The 21,328-nt window shown below is 35.0% G+C and overlaps 1 protein-coding gene across 1 annotated transcript; it reads right to left on the bottom strand.

The window, feature by feature from the left end:
* Positions 1-8,206: 8,206 nt before the first annotated feature.
* LOC136838898 (uncharacterized) lies at positions 8,207-9,604 on the bottom strand. The gene has a single exon (XM_067104590.1). It carries the CDS (start codon positions 9,602-9,604, stop codon positions 8,207-8,209), a length of 1,398 nt encoding a protein of 465 aa, XP_066960691.1.
* Between the last annotated feature and the right edge of the window lie 11,724 nt (positions 9,605-21,328).

The following is a 21,328-nucleotide window of genomic DNA, read 5'->3' as shown; positions in this document are numbered from 1 at the left end:
TTGTCAGCGGAAGACCTTAACAGTTGCCAGTGAGTCGTCTTCTCGTTTTCATTTCCATATAAGTTTTGAAATGCGAAATATTATTATGGTAATCATGCTGCCGGAATACGTCGTATGTCATCTGTTTCTTAGTAGTCTTGTATTTCTGTCGTGTAATTATAGTGGACACCGTGCAGTCGTGATGGTTTTGTGAACAGTTGAAATGTAAAAATAATCAAATTATGCTTTCTTTTTTAACACTTTTACCAGACTTTTATTAAGTCAGTTATTCTATTCGTTTTCACTTTTAACTGTAATTTTCTGTGTGCAATATCATCATTAGCTGCACGATTATATTACAGTTATGCAGGTCAGATCTCTCTCTCTCTCTCTCTCTCTCTCTCTCTCTCTCTCTCTCATTTTACTTTCAGTGTCTGCCAACAGACATTTTCCTCTGTATCCATATCTTTCTTTGCATCCACCGGCATGAATGCGCCCTGTGCCCTTGTCTAATTGATGATGAGTCGTAAGGCTATTTTGAGTAATAATATCTCAGCGCTAACAACATCCAGATGCATCTTACCATCACCCTTTACAGTGGTCATTCATATTAGATTTATCTTGATTGTGTCGGTAATTTACAGTCGTGGCCCTGACTAAATCTTCCGTGCTCCACACGCTGAAGGGCCTCGACTTATTGCAGTCTACAGTTCTTTCTACAGTAGCACAAATTGGCAATGAAATCGTATAAACAGGATCTAGACTTAGAGTTCCTTTTGCCATATACTACAGAAGCATCTTTTTTTGTCGCTCTGAAGACTGTTCTTACTTCAGAAAAAATATGAGTCTCATTTCATAGTTTCTCGACTGAGATGAACGCGAAAAAATGAAGTATCTTCCTTACTTCAAAAAGTGAATGCTCGAAAGCTGTCACAAGAAAAGAACTAGACTGGATCAAGCAACGCTTAATCAAAGAGGAATGAAGAAATTCAGTTATGCCGTTGTCAATAACGAGAACTGACAAGCCAGCTACCATCTGTTGCCAAATAGTAGATGGCATGGCAATCAAAGAACAAACAAAAACATTAAAAGTATAATAGCCAGAAAGGCTACTTACTCCTCCACGTGATCCTTACAGCTACCATAACCTGGTGTTATCCCCATGTCAACTTGGCAATGTTGTTTATGCAACCAAAAATCTGCAAATACTGCTGGAATGACACAAAATCACCGTGCCACCCTTCAACAATTTTCAGAAACCCACAACTGAAGGCCTGTAGTAGAACAACTTACACACTGGACCGAAAGATCAACAGTAAACCGAAACTTAACATTCTCACTAATAGAGACTCAGTATAAAAAAAAAAAAAAAAAAAAACGCGCATCATGGCGCAAACAGGAAAACTACAAAGGGGAAGGAATCCATTATCTGAAATATCTGTAATTAAATACATATATATACACATATATACATATATATATGTGTATGTATGGATACAATAGATATACATATATATATATATATACTGTATATATACACACTAGTGAAGGAACACGTAAGTTTAAGGTAAAATGAAATGGAAATGTTGTTGTTTGACCTGTGTGCAGGTATAGTTTACGATTCGTTTGTTTCATATCTTGAACGATCAGTTAACTCTGATTGATTTTATATATGTTACCAATGACGTCACATCGGGTATTGGTGACGTCACAGTGACAAATTGAACAAAACATTTGTTGAATTAATTGGATGAGAGAAGCGCACCATAGTTCTTTTTTTCTTCAAAATATTGGCCTTTCTTTTTTATGGGATCATTCGTGTTTGTTTTTCTGTTTGCTTGCTTGTTAATGAAACCATCCTTCTTTTAAGAATTAAACGTTGTTACGATAAAATTGTTTCTGACAAAATGTGACAAATTAGATTCAAAACCGCCCAAAAGGTCGTACCATTAAAATGTTGAATAATGGAACTTAAAGAGGGCAGAGGTGTTTTATTTAATAAAGAAATCATAAGTTTTGAATGAGATTAGAATAAATACGAACATGTACTGTATATATTAACATCAAGCCTTTTCTCCTTAGAGGAGTTGGACCTGAGAAAAAAGTCAATTATCACCGCTGCTTTTATCTTAAATTAGTGAATCGTGGATGAACCCTTGTCTGGTAGATCTTCCACATTTGCAGCGTCATACACTTACAGAAGGCTCATCACCACCCTGTTGAACTCCCAAAACACACTGTGTCATTCATCTTTATCTTGCGCACACTCTTGCACCCTGGGTGTTGATGCCCCTCTTTATACCACTTTCCAGGACAACCTCTACTCCTCCCTTCTAGCGCTTCAGACTATATACTTTTTCACCAAAATATTCTCTCCACACGACCAAGCTATCTCAAAATACGCTAATCCATCCTTTTATCTAGAGTAACCTTTTTACCACTCCTGCGTGCTTCCACATTTCTCACCCTTTTAGTTCTACCTTCTTAGCATCTCCTATGCTGTGCCTTACCCATTCTCGTCCTACCATCATTCAAAATATGTAATCCCAAATGCCTAAACGAACCTGGCGCGTCCATTTTTCCATCTCCCATATTGACATTAACTGCTCCATCTTCCTGGTTCTCATTTTTCTAAGTTCTTGCTTTTACTCTTAGCTTTCTTCCCTTACAAACACTTTCAAAATCTTTCACTTGTCTGTAATTTCATTTCGCTATCCCCATTCAGCGTTGTATCATCTACAATTTCAGCCACATTCCACTCAGGAACCGCAACTTATCCATACCATTGCACTCAAACAAACTGTCATTTCTTACCCCAATTTTTACTCTAAAACAGTTACCCTCCTTTCTGTCAGGTATAACGCATGCTTCGCTTTCATCAGAAAAATATTTTATATCTCTCAGCATCTTAACCTCAATACTGTACATTTTCAAGACCTTACACACTGCATCTTTATCAAAATCTGCCATCGGCTCTCACTGTGTCCATGTATGCCTCATGAAACTTTTCCCTTTGTTTTCAAACTTCTCACCTAACTGTTTCATGACAAACGCCTGATCCACATACCCTCTTCTCTGTCTAAACCCATAGAGGTCTTTCTCAATCTTACCTTTTGGTTAAAATCCTACCATACCCCTTACTAAGTACAATGGTGACCCTAGGATTCTTACATTCTCTTCTGTCACCTTATACAAAAAGGACAATTATTCCTCTGTGACATTCCTTTGGAGCTTTTTCCTCATCCAGATATATCTTACTCACTCTGGTCAGCCATTCGATCGCATTTTCATCACTGTGTTCTTACATCATTTGTAATCCCATAACTTCTGACGTCTTTCTTTTCTTGAGCCTCTTAATTACCTTCCTGACGTCATTTGGAAATTTTTATTACATCATGGAGCACCAAAAACTTATCTTGAAATATCTGCTTCTTTGGAATATCGTTTAATTACATGAAACACTAAAAGGCTAGCACATACAAGCTTGAAATCACTGGAACTCATGATTTATATGCAGACGTGCTACAGTGAAAAGTAAAACTCCCAACCTTTTCTTCCTTAGTCTTAGGACACTTTCAATATGTTTACATCCACATATATATATATATATATATATATATATATATATATATATATATATATATATATATATATATATATATATATATATATGTGTGTGTGTGTGTGTGTGTGTGTGTATGTATACATGTGTGTATATATACATATATATGTGTGTGTTTGTGTATGTATGTATATACTTTATATATATATTTATATATATATATATATATATATATATATATATATATATATATATATATATATATATATATATATATATATATTTAAATATATATATATATATATATATATATATATATATATATATATATAAGTGTATGTATGTGTGCTTAAAGGAGCATGTGCGTTAAAAGTTTCAAATAACAAAATGTTAAAAACCCATTTTACTTGGACTGTGTTTTACCAAAACATGTAGGAATGAAGCCGTAACTCAAAAAGAAATTTGCAATAGAGCTCATTTGCGCGGCGGTGTCATTTACTAGGATATGAAAGAATAAAAAAAACTGGGTCTAAAATGTAGCTTGAATATCACTTGGCATATATGCATACACGCACTCGTTGATTGCTTTAAAAAATAAACCCTGACATTCTGAATCATCATCATTAAGCCTCTCATCTTGTCCATCCGTGCGGAAAAATTGGGTGGGTATGTATCTGTCTATATATGTTAACGTGTGCGTGTCTTACAGAGAGGAGAGGGGTAGAGTGAGTGTGATGATACAATATGAGAAATGGAACAGAGAGAGGAAGGAGGTAAGGATAAGAAAAAGTGCTGAAGAAAGCGAAAAGTAAAGAAGTGACAGACAAAGTGTAGAAGTTGTTTGGATTGAGAAAGCAAGAAAGCTACCGTAGGGAGACGGGTGATGGAGGTGGGGTGGAAAGGATGTTTTGGCAGCGGTCATCGACACGTGGAAATCCATAAACATCCCTCCTGAAATGGGAGCCATCATTAAAAGAAGCCGTCTTCTATTATTACGTCGACTGAAAATAGCATCGCTGAATAAGGACATAAATATAATCTACGTCTCTCCTTCCCTCCCCTTCCATCCTTCTTTATGGCTGTCATTAACCCTGCCAGCAGGATCGTTCGACGATATGCAAGTTCCTGTTTGTGATTTTCCCCGGATCTAAACTACCTTTTTATTATACGTTCGTGAGTGGTGTTTGTGCATCACTGTTTGTCTTTTGTTTTATCTCCTGTGGGACGAGATAGAGTCAATAGGGCTGAGAGCGGGAATTGGAATGCTGCTGGTCTGTTATGTCCATCTCTCTCTCTCTCTCTCTCTCTCTCTCTCTCTCTCTCTCTCTCTCTCTCTCTCTCTCGTAATGTAAAAAGATCAAAGACTCTTGTAATGAGACTTGGATAATTGAGGCTGCGATCACGGCCTTCACCTCTCTCTCTCTCTCTCTCTCTCTCTCTCTCTCTCTCTCTCTCTGTAAAAGATTTGTTTCACAATTATTACGTAATGAAATTTATTTAGAGGAGGTTCATATACATATGCGATATAAATTAAATGCTTACAAACAATGTTATGAATGAGTAAAGATATGCAAAATTATATATAAATATATATATATATATATATATATATATATATATATGTATATGTGTGTATACACACACACACACACACACATATATATATATATATATATATATATATATATATATATATATATACTAGATAGATAGAAATAGGCCAAGAATATACGAATGAAAATATATGCACAAATTGCCATGATTCCTGATTTTTTCGGAGAATATGACCTGCCCGAATATTCGAGATATGAGTAAGTTTCCCTCGCATTGATTCCTTTTATAGATATTGCACCAACACAAATAGCTTCATTCGCCTATAAGAGAGAGCCTCTCTAGCGGGACTTCGTTCCTCTGTAAGATGTGTTCTAGTGTTACCATTATCATTTCGTTGTGGTAGAGAAAAGAGATTATTTTCTGAAGCTACAACTAAGCAAAACCAGCAATATCGTGGATTCCGTCAGTCTTATCTTCATCCTCCGTGTTTATTTCTCGGGGTTCTCCAATTGTCCCTCACTTGGTTTGTCAGGCGGGGCTCTTTATATTATTATTATTATTATTATTATTATTATTATTATTATTATTATTATTATTATTATTATTATTATTATTATTATTATTAGACAATCTGCGATCCTGGTTGAAAAAGTAGAGTGCTGAATTTCCAAGGCCTCCAACAAGGAAAACAGTCCAGTATGGAAAAAGAACAGATGAATAAAGAATAACTCTTGTTAAAGAAATAATAGTGACAGATAGAGTAACAACAATATTTGTCACAATGTAAAAATAAATTGTAACAACTCAAATGCTACAATACAAAGATTATGATTATTGGAGAAATATTTTGGGGCTTCCGACTTCGGAGCGACATGAAACTTCCAGCATTTATCTTAAGGGCACCAACTTTCTATTTCCTGAGGAAACAAAACTTGGAAACTACCATGAACGGAAAAAAGCGCATAGCTAAAGAAATATTTAAAGGATCAGACAAGACAGAAACAGATGCGTTGTGCACAACCGGAAACAAGCGTAACACGCAACTGACACGCGCTCATATATATATATATATATATATATATATATATATATATATATATATATATATATATATATATATATATATATATATATATATATATATATATATATATAATGTTTACACATATATTATATTTATTACTATATTTTCGGATGAAATTACAAAGAGTATGTACTAGAATAGTCTTTTGATTCAGAAAGGCAGACCTGAGCGGGAAGATAAGAGATTGAAATTGGTAAGGGACACTTTCAGCGTTGCAGTGCCCGAACTTACGCAGTTCTCTGGGTCTGCATGCTCTGATAAGCACTCTAGCATAAACCTTCAGTATTTCAGCATTTAGGGGAGTTTCAGAAATTAAGCCCTGTACTCAGTTGTAACCTATTTGACTGTTCTGCAGTTTCTTCTCTCTGAAGTGTCTTTCCCAAAATCAGCATAAAAAAAACCTATATTATGTGATAACTGGCTCAGACTCTCTTTCTTAGTTCCACTGCGGTATGTATTATATATATACATATATATATAATATATATATATATATATATATATATATATATATATATATATATATATATATATATATATATATATATATATATATGTATGTACGGGTATGTCAATACAGTACATACATACATATATATATGTATATATGCTGAGGAATTTATTTCTGGTGATAGAAATTCATTTCTCGGTATAATGTGTTTCGGATTCCAGAATAAGCTGTAGGCCCCGTTGCTAGGTAACTAATTGATTCTTAGCCACGTAAAATAAATCTAATCCTTCGGGCCAGCCCTAGGAGAGCTGTTAATCAGCTCAGTGTTCTGGTTAAACTAAGGTATATACTTAACTTTTTTGTCACCCTCTTAGGGTAGGGTGTGATTAGGTAGGTAGCCCTAGATCTCTAATTACTACTGTTCAATGTTACATAATTTCTCTAATTTATTTATGTATGCGTGCATATATAAATAAAGCATGCACTGTTTTATAGTTCGCCTTATTTTTGTTGCGATAAATGTATTAAGAAATAAACTTATTTACCTATACTTGTGTATTTAGACACTGAGATAGATGATGTCAGCCTTAAAGAAGAAACAATTTATTGTGCAAAAAAATATTTACAAATTACAGCACAACAGGCAACCCGGACGCGTTATGCGTACAGGGGAAAGCCCTCCCAAATGAATGGCATTGGCTGTGGTGTTATACATACCTTTTCCACCCTATTGATTACTAGACAAATGTCATTCATCAGGGCTGATATGGTACTCAGGTAGTATTACAAAATGTAAATGCTTACCGATAACTATATAGGGGAATTATAACATTAAATGGGAATTACTCATTAAAAGATTGCACTGCAGAATTTGTCTTAAACATTACAAAGTATGCAACTTTTATATATACTGGACATTGAGAAAATAATTTGAATTATTGCTATAAAAGATATACATTTTATACATTTTATCTGGTTTCTGTCAAGGAACACATTTGCTACGGAGTAGCATGTGGTATAATTTACAGTAATTAATGCGCAATTTGTTACTTTATATCACATTAAAACTTCAAATAATTACCTAGCAGAATGAATTACATTTAGGTGAGGTCAACACATCAAATTTTATATAAATGTTACAAAAAAAATTAGAGATACAACAGTTTTAATGATGCTAACAGGTAGCTGCAGAACAGGATGTACTACAAATTAGTTCATGCTCAATATGCAAGTAATTACTTAGCTGAATGAATTATATTTAGATGAGGTAAACGCATCACATTTTATATAAACGTTATAAAGAAAAAATTAGAAACATAACAATTTTAATGATGCTAACAGATAGCTGCAGAATAAGATGTACTACAATTTGGTTTATGCACAATATGCAAACAGTTACTTTACTGAATAATCTACATTTAGATGAGGTCAACACATAAAATTTTATACAAAGGTTATAAAAAAAGTTTTGAAACACAGCAGTTTTAATGACGCTAACAGGTAGCTGCAAAATAAGACGTACTACAATTTAGTTTATGTACAATATGATACAGTATATATATGTAATGCCTATTGACTATTTGGAGCAAGCAAATTTTGGATGAGAAGTCAAAACCCTTTTCAGCACACTAGGTTGTAGAAAGTGCTTGAGGAGGTCAACTTCGCTCAGCCTGTCTCCTTTTGGCCTGTAATGAGTAATCTCTTCACACTCCACGAGATAGTGACTTAGAGTGTGCTTCCATAACTCGCCACACAGTTTGCAACATGTTTCTGATGGACTGACAGCTGGCAGTACCTCCCAAAGGTATCGGCTCTGCATCCTTAGTCTGCTATACGTTGTTTGTTCTCTTCTGCTTTCCAGTCCGCAAAGTTTGTAGTCGGGTGGTTTTCCTTCAATAATTTTAAGGTATTTCCTTACTGATGAGTGAGTTTCTTTGAGCCTCTCTATTCTCTCATTGTATCCTTGCGTTGTTTCCATTCCAGCCGAGTCCTTCAACATACTCAGGGATGGTGCCAGTTTATAGTCTACCCTCTCCTTCCTGGCACCTTCTTTAGCAAGCTCGTCAGCTCTCTCATTGCCTATGATTCCAATATGCGAAGGCACCCATATGAATGTGACCATTCTGCCTGCTCGTCTGATCTGTGATAGCAGGGCTATAGCTCTTCTCACTATGATATTTGATTCGGCCTTCCTTGGTGTTAGTGATTGCAGGGCACTCAGGCTATCTGTTGCTATTATGGCATTGTCCTTGTTCCTTTTCATGATACTCAGTGCAGTTGCAATACCTAGCAGTTCTGACTGTGATATGGAGCACCCATCTGATGATCGCAGTGATAGAGAGTATACCTCCTCTCCATTCTGATACACAGTTACCCCGCTTCCTGCTCTACCATCTTCCGTAAGTGAACCATCTGCATAATAATGTACCCACTCCCCCTGAATACTGTCCAGCCTCTGAAAACAGTCATTCTCCATCAATGCAGGGTTCATCTCTTCCTTTTTTCCTTTCAATGTTGATAGTGATATCTCTATCTCTGGTATGCTCCATGGAGGAATGCCTTTTACATCTATCCTGATTGTGTCTAGGTATTCTTTCATGCTAGAATTCTCTATTAATTGTCTTGCTGCAGTAACCCAACCATTCTTTAATCTTTTAGGATAGCTGTGAATTAGAGTATCTCTTGTTAATCCTTCGTCATCAGTCATGATGGACCAGTGCAATTGAATTATTGCTTTTCTTGTTATTCTGTGATGTATTGGATGCAACCCTGCCTCATTCCACAATATTTCTTGCTTGACACTTTTAGGTGCCCCCATTATGCTTCTTGCTGCCTTGTTCTGGATGATTTCTAGAATACCAATATAGCTCTTCCTCAAAGGCAGCAATATGCTACTACTGTAGTCAGTTATTGATCTTATCATGGATGTATAAAGTCGTTTTACCACAGGTACATTACACCCACAGAGCCACATGCTACTTTTCAAAGAAGGCGTAACCTTGCTGCTGATGCCTGTGCTTCATACAATTTATGACACCTGTTATTGAGTATGACACCCATATACTTGTACTGGGGTACATTCTCTATTCTCTTCCCTTGTATGTGCAGTATCAAGGGGTTGCGTGTACCTCTTGCTATCATCTTAGTCTTCTCAGGTGATATGACTAATCCTATGCTATTACATAACGATGTGAATGCCTTGATTGCCTTTTTTATTCTCTTATCTGTGCTTGCTTGTACTACTACAGTATGTCATCTGCATATATGGTTATTGTGATTCCTGGTATATTAATTTTCCCTAGTACACTCACTAGAATATTAAAAAGAGTAGGTGATAAAACCCCTCCTTGTGGAGTACTCAATTCCATTTTTTCCCATCTTGATTGAACTCCTTCGAAATAGACACAGCGTACTCTATCTGTTAGGTAATCCATTATGAGCTGAAGGAGTCTTCCTTCTATCATTTCTGCCAACTCAGTCAAAATAATTATATGGCTAGCCCTATCAAAGGCCCCCTTTAAATCTATGAACACTGCGTATTTTAACCCTAAGGCTGCACTTACTCTATGAATACAGTGGCGTGTGCTCCTCCCAGGTATGTAGCCATATAAATTCTTTGAGAGCTTTTTCTTAATACAGAAATTAAGCCTGTTTAGTAAAATTCTTTCAAATACCTTGCACAAGCATGATGTCAGTGAAATAGGTCGAAATTCACCTGGCTTTCCTGGTTTTGGCTCTGGTATTATGAGTGACTTCTTCCATGTTTTGGGTATGGGCTGTCCTGACCATATCATGTTGTAAAGCTTCAGAACTGGATTTCCACTCACTGTTGTGAGGAACGTGATGGCATTATATGTAATCCCATCTAACCCTGGTGCAGTAGACTTTCCACTCTTTAGAGATTCCTGCGGTTCTTGTTCTGTGAAGGGTTTGTCATCACACTTTCCTGTCTTCTTGAGTGCTTCTCTTAATTTCTTTATTTTCTTCCTTTTCCTCTTCTCCAAGAAAAAATTGTTTGAGTGAATTTACATGTCACTTCACGTCCTCCCGTTCAGTTCCACTGGGAATATTTGAGAGCTATGCTGCCTTTGTGATTGTTGTTGTGAGAATGAAATCGGTTTACGCCCTTTAATGTTCTTAATTCTTTTCTTATTTAGTGTTTTTCATAATAGAGAAGTTTTAATAATTTTTCTGTCATTTTATATTCGCGTTTATGAACGTCAGAAAGTTGACAGATTTCTTTCATTTCATTTCTTTTTTCGCTAGTAAACGGAAGAACTTCCACTTGATGTATTTAAAATATTGTTTGTGGCGTGGATTTCAAGATATGTTGCCCATGAAGCGTATGCTTTTAGATAAAATGGGTCTTTTGTTCCCATACACAGGAGAAAGAAAATGACCCAGTTGTGTACATCCATTCAAGCATAACAGGTTATTGTTAGCTTAAAGGACAATAGGGCGCTCCTAATGAAGCTGAATTTTTTTTCCTTTTCTCTTTTATTTCTCTTCTTCTCTCCTTTTCTTTAATCTCTCTCTCTCTCTCTCTCTCTCTCTCTCTCTCTCTCTCTCTCTCTCTCTCTCTCTCTTCTGCTATTCAGTTTTCTTTCCTTTCTTTTCTCGTTAGTCGTTTTTATTTCATGGTTAGTTTCATTTTCATTTTATGTTATCTTTATCTCTCTTTAAGGTTATTTGGTTTTGGTTTTATTATTTCTTCACCAGTCTACATTTTTCCCACCTACTGAAGATAAAGTAGGCGTTTATGAATGGAAAGGGAACGAGACTTCTAAGGCCATTTGTCCGTGAAATAGATATGTTACAAAGGTCACAGTTCCCCTCAGAGCATAGGTTTTTGTGGGACGAGTCGCTAAGGGCCTGGTAATGTAAAGCCAAGTTTAGATATCAGGATTTTCGGTAAAGTAGGAGTAATGTGGAAAAAGTATCGACATATTGACTGTGATGGCCGGAACTTCTGAACGAAGACAGCAGTATTTGCTGATTGGGGTTCATTCTAAAGTAAGACTTTAGTATTTGTATGTTGTGAAAAACCTCGTCCAAATAACGAAAATGTATGGTTTGGTATGTTGTGAAAACCCTGGTCCCACTAATTTCAATAAAAAAATATACCTTGAAATATCAGACGAGCTCATTTGTTTTTATAGTGAATTCAATATAAATTGAATTTGTTTTTATATTGAGTTATAGAGCAATGGTTCCCAACGTTTCTGGCTTGAGGCACCCGTGCCCAGCTGGCCTTTCAGGAGTCCCGGTACCCTTATCAGAAGGCCAGGTTTGTCAATATTGTGTATTAAATTCAGTGTCGCTGTAACAAAACTTTGTCCCTGGATGAATTGAAAATGAAAAATGCTCGTCTTTAATCTGATGTTGCTTTATTCAAGGTAAAATGAATGATATTGTAAATGTAAATTTAACAGTAATTAGAGCAGTCTTAAACACATTGATATAACCGAGACAAGCTAGCGCGGCACACAATAAAAACGGATGTTTTTGCAAAACCACAAAAATGTGTCTCTTAGTTACACATCTAAAACACATTTAAGCGTTCTGTTATAAGCACGTGTTTTCTTGATTTAAATAATTCAGAATATTCAGGTAAAACCGTACATGTGTTTTTACGGGTTTCTTACACATTAATATAAAACTTATTTAGCCGTGTATAAGTGAAACGCGTTCTTTGTAGAACACCTTTCGTTTCCTTCTGAACACATTTTGTTTTTCAGAGGGCAAATACATTCATAATTCACGCTATTTTCAAATAGAGAATTACACCCAAATTCAATCATTCTTAATGTGTCTACGATTCTGCTCTCAAAAATAATTTTTCCTTCCCTGTATGACAAAACAAAATCGCGTTTACAAAAATACATGATACTTGAGATAGCTTAATTAATAAACTAGTACAATGTGCAGTGAAGGTCGTATGGATACCAAAGAATTGGTAACCCTCCTGCGCCCTTAGTTGGGAACCACTGATTAAGAGCTTTGGCATACTTTTCCTTTATGACTAATTTCTTTGCGTCTTTGAGAAGCTGATTTCACAGAAAAAAAAAACATTAGATGCTACCTCATTGCTACTGAAGAAGGGTATCTATAATGCCGGCATTTTAATTTCAATATGATGCTCGTGTTGAATAATTCTTAGTACTTGATAACAAAGTATTGTTAAAGGACATTATTTTATGTGGATAACCACTCAGAATTTTCAGTCAAGTCTCCCACAAGTAAACGAAATTGTTTTTATATCGGAAGTTATAACTTACGGTATATCTCCTTTCCCCGTAACTTTCTTATTGTGGCATCAGAAGATGCATTCGACCACCATGGTGACATAATATTGACCTTGACATAGATCTGCTTTGGAGTCAAAGAGGCCCTTACTTCTGCATAGGCTTTACATTTCAGTATTCATCTTTTGAATTGCTTTCAGCAGGTTTCTTTCAACTGGTCTGTTCTCAGAATTATGTAAAATGAAGTGTATGGAAAAAACTGCAAAAATCATATTTAGTAAAAATCAATAAAATCCAAAGTAATTACGTTACTCACAGCAAAAGGCAATGAAATTTCACTCAAAAAAAAAAAAAAACAGGCAGATTAGCAGTCCAGTTAAACCATTACAGTCAGCGAAAGTAGAATTAACTACCAGTTCAAAGAAAAATACTGGAGCAAATAACTAACTCAAAATATATGACCGACTATGACTATGTAACATTATACAATTAATATGTAAATCACTTGTATGTCCTTATCTTGTGGCTCGCATGATTGAATACAATCATGAGTTCTGTACTTTTTCCGTTTAAAATAGTTCATTAATTCTTCGGCTCTGTTTCAAGGCCGTGGTCCGAATGACATGGCAATTATTCGTTGACATTCAAATGTGCAGTTTACTGTTTCTTTTAATGCACGGTTAGCATTTAACACTGATGTTCTCAGCCCTTTGCCAGCTATTTTTCACACAGTCAGATTGGTTAGTTTTATGCGCACAAGCACACATATAATAAATACATATAAAGTTCTGAAGTCCTTGAATAGAATAAGGCAACAGTTAATGAGGTCATGAAGATGGGTTGCGTAGCTGATTATATGTTTTTAAAAAATCTCCAGAGGAAGATATAAAAAAAGTCCTTGAGAAATGCAGCAACAAAGGGGGATCACCATTTCTCTTTTAACAGAATCTTAGATAGACCATTTTGCAACGGATGGACAAGATTAAAGAGAGCAGAGCACTTCATAGGAGCAAAGTCAGGGTTAAACTGGGTGGAATGTGTAGTTGCCTGCCAAGGGATCGTTGATGGCCAAAGATTCCAAAAATAATGATGATAAATGACGACCTTGTATCCAGACTAGAAATATCTTTGTTTATGATGATGAGATGTGACCTTTAAGCTGATGAAAGGTGTTTCCTGTCATCTTTCCGATAGTCGGATCAGTTTTCCAAGAAAAAACACTGGGAGGGGCTATTGTTATCATCCTCGTGCATGAATAAGCCGGCATATTGCTGTATTTCATTCGATCACCAACCCTTCCTAAGGGGAAAAAAGCGAATGGTTTTATATTTTATATATATATATATATATATATATATATATATATATATATATATATATATATATATATATATATATATATATATGTATATATATATATATATATATATATATATATATGTGTGTGTGTGTGTCTGTGTGTAGAATCTACTGGTCACTTTTACCAGATACATATGTAATTGTAATAGCCACATCCTTCTCGTGGTCAGGTCGGCAACGTGACCCCCTTGTGATTATGGTGACGCGGGTTCGTTTCCCGCGACCGGGCATCACAGTCTCTTCAATTTCTTGCGCTTGTATCTTATGGCTTTCTAGTGACAATCATATCCAAAAAAGCGCGAAAATTCGAGAGAGTTAAGAGGGCATTGTGGCTATTACAATTACATATATATATATATATATATATATATATATATATATATATATATATATATATATATATATATATATATATATATATTATGTATATATATATTGCATATTATATATATATATATATATATATATATATATATATATATATATATATATATATATATATATATATATATATATACATATATAAACCATTGTCAAATGGACTGAAACAGTTGTCATATTGAGTAAAGGAGTAACGTAACAGTGATTTTCGTCTTGTCAGTCAAAGTTTCACCCCCTTAAAAATAAGAAAACTTATAAGATATTAGATGTGCTGTCATGATGATGTATACCACACGTGTATTGGCATTCAACGAAAATTGCCCAAAGAGAATATATATATATATATATATATATATATATATATATATATATATATATATATATATATATATATATGTATATGTATATATGTGTGTGTATATATATATATATATATGTGTGTGTGTTTTGTGGTGTGTGTGCGTATTAGAGTGCTCATGCATGTATGTATGTATACAATATATATATATATATATATATATATATATATATATATATATATATATATATATATATATATATATATATATATATATATATATATATATATATATATATATATATATATATATCTTTTCCATAGGAGGATTGTCTTCGGGTGGAATTGAACCTGGCCCACTGCCAAGTGATATGATATCAAAATCATCACTTAGATGTTTTCATTTGTTTAATCCGTGAGGAACTCTTGCGTAATGTAAAGTTTTATTGTAAAATTTTCCCTCTCTGTTTCGAATTATGAGAAATAGATCATAGAAGCTGTAATTTGCTAAATAAATAAGAACATTTAATACAGAATCATTATACCTATGATGCTATAATTATTATAGGCGTAATTTTATATCACATTTTGCTATGAAAAATACCCTCACTCCTGAATCAATTTATGATCCTGTTGCCCATTAACACATTTGTCTATTCAGTTTTGCTGTTTTTCACATAATATATATATATATATATATATATATATATATATATATATATATATATATATATATATATATATATATATATATATATATATATATATATATATATATATATATATATATATATATATATATATATATATATATATAATAGATGAGAGCTAGAATGCTGGTCCATTTATTTTGCCTGATTTTTAACATTGTCTCTTCTCTCTGGGGTTCTTATCCTACACTGTAGGTCCATCTAAGGTATTTTCGAGGAAACCTTGTCTTCTGCTTCCCGAACGTTCACAGAACCAGAAGTTAATTTTGTCCCCCCGCCCCCACCTTTCATTTTTTCCCCTCTTCATTGTGCAATTAAACCGTAATTGCTATAGATTCAGGGAACTCCTCCAGTTTTGTCGGTAAGAAGCCCAGGTTCATTTTTATAGGAGAAACGTTGCTCTCAGCCATGAGTCTTCTATTATGATTAGAGATACTACACGTTCATTCAGGTAAAGGAATTTAATAATAAAGTAGAGAGATAGGAAATAAAAATGAGGCTACGTGCCATAAGGGGTTGCTTCACCAGAAGCGTCAGCTACGGATTTCTAATAAGCTATGAAGTTATTTTTTTCCCCTTTGATGCCCTTTTTGGTGAAATGGCAGGATATTAGCACTTGGGATTCCTTGGGCAGACGTTTCCAATCTTTGTCGCCATAATAATTGTAAAAGCATTTCCAGAGGAATTCCTCTCGAGGTGAGAGTCCAGAAGGCTTTTGTGTATGCGGTAAAGGGTAAGTGATGTAAGCATCCAACCTCTTCCCGTCTACATATGTAGACATGAAAGTTGTAATGAACTAAGAAATGAAGCTGTTCTGTTCTCAACCTTTTGAAAGGTTGATTCCAAGGGAATTAATTTAATACTACGCCTGCTGTGAAATCTGTAGATTAACAGATGTCAATCTTACAATCGTATCTGGAGTCCCTGAACATGATTTGAAGTTTTACCTTACTGAATACTAATTCTTTAAAATATATATACAGGAAATAATAATCAGTCGGCGATGAATAATGGCGCTGCACAATTTTTTTGAAATATTTTCATCATAGGGCAAATATAGGCAACGCAGCCGATTTTGGAGTTCAAAAAGTCAAATAATTTGCTTACCGATATTCCATCTCACTTTTTTCCGAGGACTCATCTGCCCATATATGAGATGATGAGACGTCCAGTCCGCTCGGTCATTGCGAGGGAATTGAAAAACTGAAGGGGATAACTGAAGTAGCAATTATGATAGTTGTATACATATAGATGTGTGTGTATTATAAATTATATATATATAAATTGAAGGGTTTCCTCCTATGATGATCTTAATATACTTTTTCTTAGTCACTGCGAGGAGATAGTTGAAAATTAGCTAGCTAAAAGAAAAACCATGTGTTGAGGTACATTTAACCATTTTCTTTTTATAATGTAATCGCGGTCATCATTCAGATTATCAATGTGTGAAAAGAAATGAGAAAAAGTGACATGATCTCACATGTCTTTCCCGAGAAACCTTGTATTAATGCTTGGGAATTTATAACATCATGAAAGCAAGGAACGAGCCAGGTCTCCAGCCATTACTAACTTGCAGACTTCCAGGATTGCCTTTGTAAATCGATAATTCAGTTGCAAGTCGATTTGAAACATCAGTAGGCTTCCGCTTTCTTCTAACAACAAAAAAAATCGTTCATTCCTTTGGGCTAATAAAAAATCGCGTTTGTTCCGCGCGAATATCAAGGGCTTTTATTCTAACCAGACCACTGGTGCTTTATTTATAGACCATCTTGGGGGTAACCCGAGAACATTGTTTATAGATAAGAGGTGAACATTAAAACAAGACTAAATCAATGATGGTGGTGTGCTAAGCAGAAAGAAACCAAACGGACGTAATGAAAAGTGAAAGGCAAAAACCAGTGCATCTAGAAGTGGATCTGTCAAAAAAACCTTGTGTACAACCCACAATGCCCCAGGAAAAGTACTCTGCAGGCCGTATTCTCACCTCATTTCTAGCTTGTCGTACACATGAAGATATTTTGATACGTTTTTCTGCTTTACTGGATATCTTAAGCCTTGTTAATACCTTATACTTACATATTTATATTTAATTAGATTTCTCCTTTCATTTTATATATACCCCAGGACTTACATTCCATAAAATATGCAGTGGTTTTGTAGCTGGCTATGATGTAGTTTTTTCACGTACAAACATACATTTAGGTATATACTTCATATTTTATTCATTTATTTAGGTTCAGAAATTGCTATATCATTGTTTCCTAAATATCAGAAACTTATATTCACTATTGCAGACATTAATTGTTTCATATTCAAGATAGCCCAACGACTCAGATATAAGTGAATATTTTTTCTGTGTATGAAAATGATATAATTGAATATGTTTTCTGTGTATGAAAATGCTCCTTCGTCATCATCTTTTTAAAGAGGAGAAATAGCGCCTAAATTTGTGAACCCCAATCCAACGTAGAGTTAATGAAACAAATCATCCACCCTTTGAAGTTGGGAACGAGTCCCCGAGGGAAAATAGGGTGTCTCAAGCCAAAGCCTTTTCATCCTTTCCTGGGAACGGTCCATCGTCCGACGGCCGAACCGCATTCAGATTTTCCTCTCTCTTTCTCTCCTTCTTTCTTCCTCTTATTCTCTAAAGATTTGCACATTTTATCCCTTCAGTGTTGCTGTATGAAGTCCGGTTAAATGTTAGACGTGTAGTTTAACATTTTTTATGAGGGTCGTGCAATACGTTCAAACTCCTGCGAAGCATTTTATTTATATTATATGTTTTCATCTTCTTTCATCCAAGTGTATGTTATAGTATGTTTTTCTTATCTCTCTTTTCCTGCTTTCTGTTCATGATATTTTCTGTATTTTACATCAAAATACGAGCATTAAAAAACAATAATAATAATAATAATAATGGAAGGAAAACCTTGAATGCAAACTGCTGGTGAAAATCATACCGATATGCTGTAATCATTTTGTTCTCTACGTATTATACTGTAAAGACTCTAGTGTTTCGTGTGACCTTCTCATCCAGTGGTTCTTTTTAATTTCTGTCACCTCTGTTAATGAATTTTGGATTTAGATTCTCTCTCTCTCTCTCTCTCTCTCTCTCTCTCTCTCTCTCTCTCTCTCTCTCTCTCTCTCTCTCTCCGTGTATCATTCTAGTTTTTGAAGCCTGCTAAGCAAGTTAATGACCATTCTTACCTGTTCCATATGAATATGCACTTATGTATAATGTGACCTAGCTCAACAGGATATTCGGTGCATGTAAATTACATTTGAGAGGAAAAAAAAACATTACTGATAATTTGCCGGCTGAAAAGCGAGAGCATCTTAACATCATCCAATTGAGCTCTTCAGATCGTAATTTAGTCTTTTTCTGAATAGCTGAATTGAAAGGGATCTTGACCTCGCAATACGTCATTTGCGGTCGGTACCGTGATAAAATGTTTACATTTTCAGCAAAGCAAACGGTAACCGAATTTATGTCACTATTATAAGAAATTCTTCAGTTTTGGCGCTCTCTCTCTCTCTCTCTCTCTCTCTCTCTCTCTCTCTCTCTCTCTCTCTCTCTCTCTCTTAGTATTTTTTATGTTACTGTAAGTAAATCTACTAACTATACAAATAGTTTGATGTTTCGTGCTGCCGGCGCAATTGTTCTCAGTAAATATAGCACATCGTCAGATTTTATATTTTTGTATATATTCCCAGAAAAAGAGTAGTGGGAAATAGTGCAATGCATATTATTAATTAATCAAACCTTCAATGGCTTTACTGATCAGGAAATGGAAAATATTATTATTAACCGCCCACCAAGCTTCACTAGCAAAATCTTTTTAACCATTACTGTAGTGTATGAAGTGGTTGCGAGATTCTGGAGGTTTTTAACACAAGGTAATTTTTCTGTAATTCTGCATTGAGGGGCTGAATGTCGCTGTGATTGCTATCAGGTATTTCTCGGAAGATGTTCTCTTTCAGGAAGGTTGCTCAGTGATTGGTATATATACAAGTATATATATATATATATATATATATATATATATATATATATATATATATATATATATATATATATATATATATATATGTGTGTGTGTGTGTGCAGAGGCGTGTGTGTGTGTGTGTGTGTGTGTGTGTGTGTACTTGTGTGTGTATGAATGTGTTTGAGTGCTCTTGTAAATCTGGTACATGTATCTCACGATTAGTTTATTGGACACATAGTTCGCTACCATATGAATTTATTGGTTTTACAGTCTTAGGCTGCCTTGGGTTTCAGAAAATGTTTTGTCGATATCTTGTCAATCGTCATGTTTTTGGAACGTCATGACCCCATGCGTTTGCATGAAGTTCTGACTCTTGTGATGAGTTATGGAACTCTGTTGCAATAGTAAATGGACCGGCTGTGTTCCAGGTTTCAGCCATAATTGATTGAAGCCATCATTGAAGTTGAGATGTTTGCAGAAGAGAGAGAGAGAGAGAGAGAGAGAGAGAGAGAGAGAGAGAGAGAGAGAGAGAGAGAGAGAGAGAGTCAGAACTGCGAAATAGAGAGAGAGAGAGCTACAGAAATAAAGCAAGACTATTGAAAAAATATTGATCAATTTCTTTTATCATATTTTCTTCTCTTTGTTTTGCGTTATTTCTCTTATATTGTTTATTTATTTTTCTGCACTGGTCTGCTTCTCCTATTGATGCTCATGGTTTGTTGCATTCTGTTTTTTCTACAATGGTAGCACCTGGGCTTGTAACATATATTACTTATCAATATTGGTATATATCTGAGAGGGAGAAAGGAAATACATATCCTGTTGTCTCTAAATGCGAGAGAATTCCACTGTCAGTTTATTAATATCTTATGATTTGGCTTAAAAGTTTCACAGCGTGCCTTTTAAACTTCTCATTATCAAACGATAGCTCTCCTGAAATTTGCAAAAAGGAAGATTGTTCACAAAAAGTAAGACATTTTATTGTCTTTATAAAAGCGACGTTAGTTGAGAAAAAATAGACGTGTTGCTTCAGATAATCTCCTCAATTTTTTCAGTGTCCCTTGTCTCCTTAATGGGGCCCTCAAGTAAATAACACCCGCCATGAAAAATGCTTATTGTAATGAGATAACTGAGAACAGTCATTATTTACATTTTGCGGGAGATCCTTAAGAAGGAAGATAGATGGATGGACGAAAGGTCACGAGAGAACATAGCCAGTGATGGAAGATGGAGCCGATCCACCTCTAATGAACTGGTGAAGGGTAAGCGGAATCTGATAAGAGGAAGAAAAAAATGTTAACAAATAAAAATAGAAGGAGCCAGTGGCTTTATCCTTCTTCCAAAGGCTTTAATCTCCCTTGAGCATCGATTTTTTTCCAACCGTATTCTTCGCCCTTCTCTAACCACTCATATCCTCGCCTTGAAATCTTGCTTCCCTTTTCACAATCTGTTCTTTCCATCTTTCCATTTGGTTTCTCTTGGCTTTTTTTCTCACATGAAACATGTATGGCCTTCTGGCTGTCAATTAGAAATCAAAAGGAACACAAAAAATGGAAAAGTACTGGATAATCTGGGGTTGAGCAGGGAAGATCTTAGCCTCCGTAACGAAGTGAGGGAACAAAGTGAATGCTTCCAGTGAGAGGAGAGAGATTGAAAGTAGAATTGGCTCTGTTTTTTAGGGAAAAATTTGGCATCTAGCCAGCATGACGAGGAGGTTTA

The sequence above is a fragment of the Macrobrachium rosenbergii genome, chromosome 5, assembly GCF_040412425.1.
Source record: "Macrobrachium rosenbergii isolate ZJJX-2024 chromosome 5, ASM4041242v1, whole genome shotgun sequence".
In the NCBI taxonomy this organism is placed as follows: domain Eukaryota; kingdom Metazoa; phylum Arthropoda; class Malacostraca; order Decapoda; family Palaemonidae; genus Macrobrachium; species Macrobrachium rosenbergii.
The sequence above is the reverse complement of the archived record's forward strand: the minus strand, read 5'-3'. Positions and strand labels throughout refer to the sequence as shown.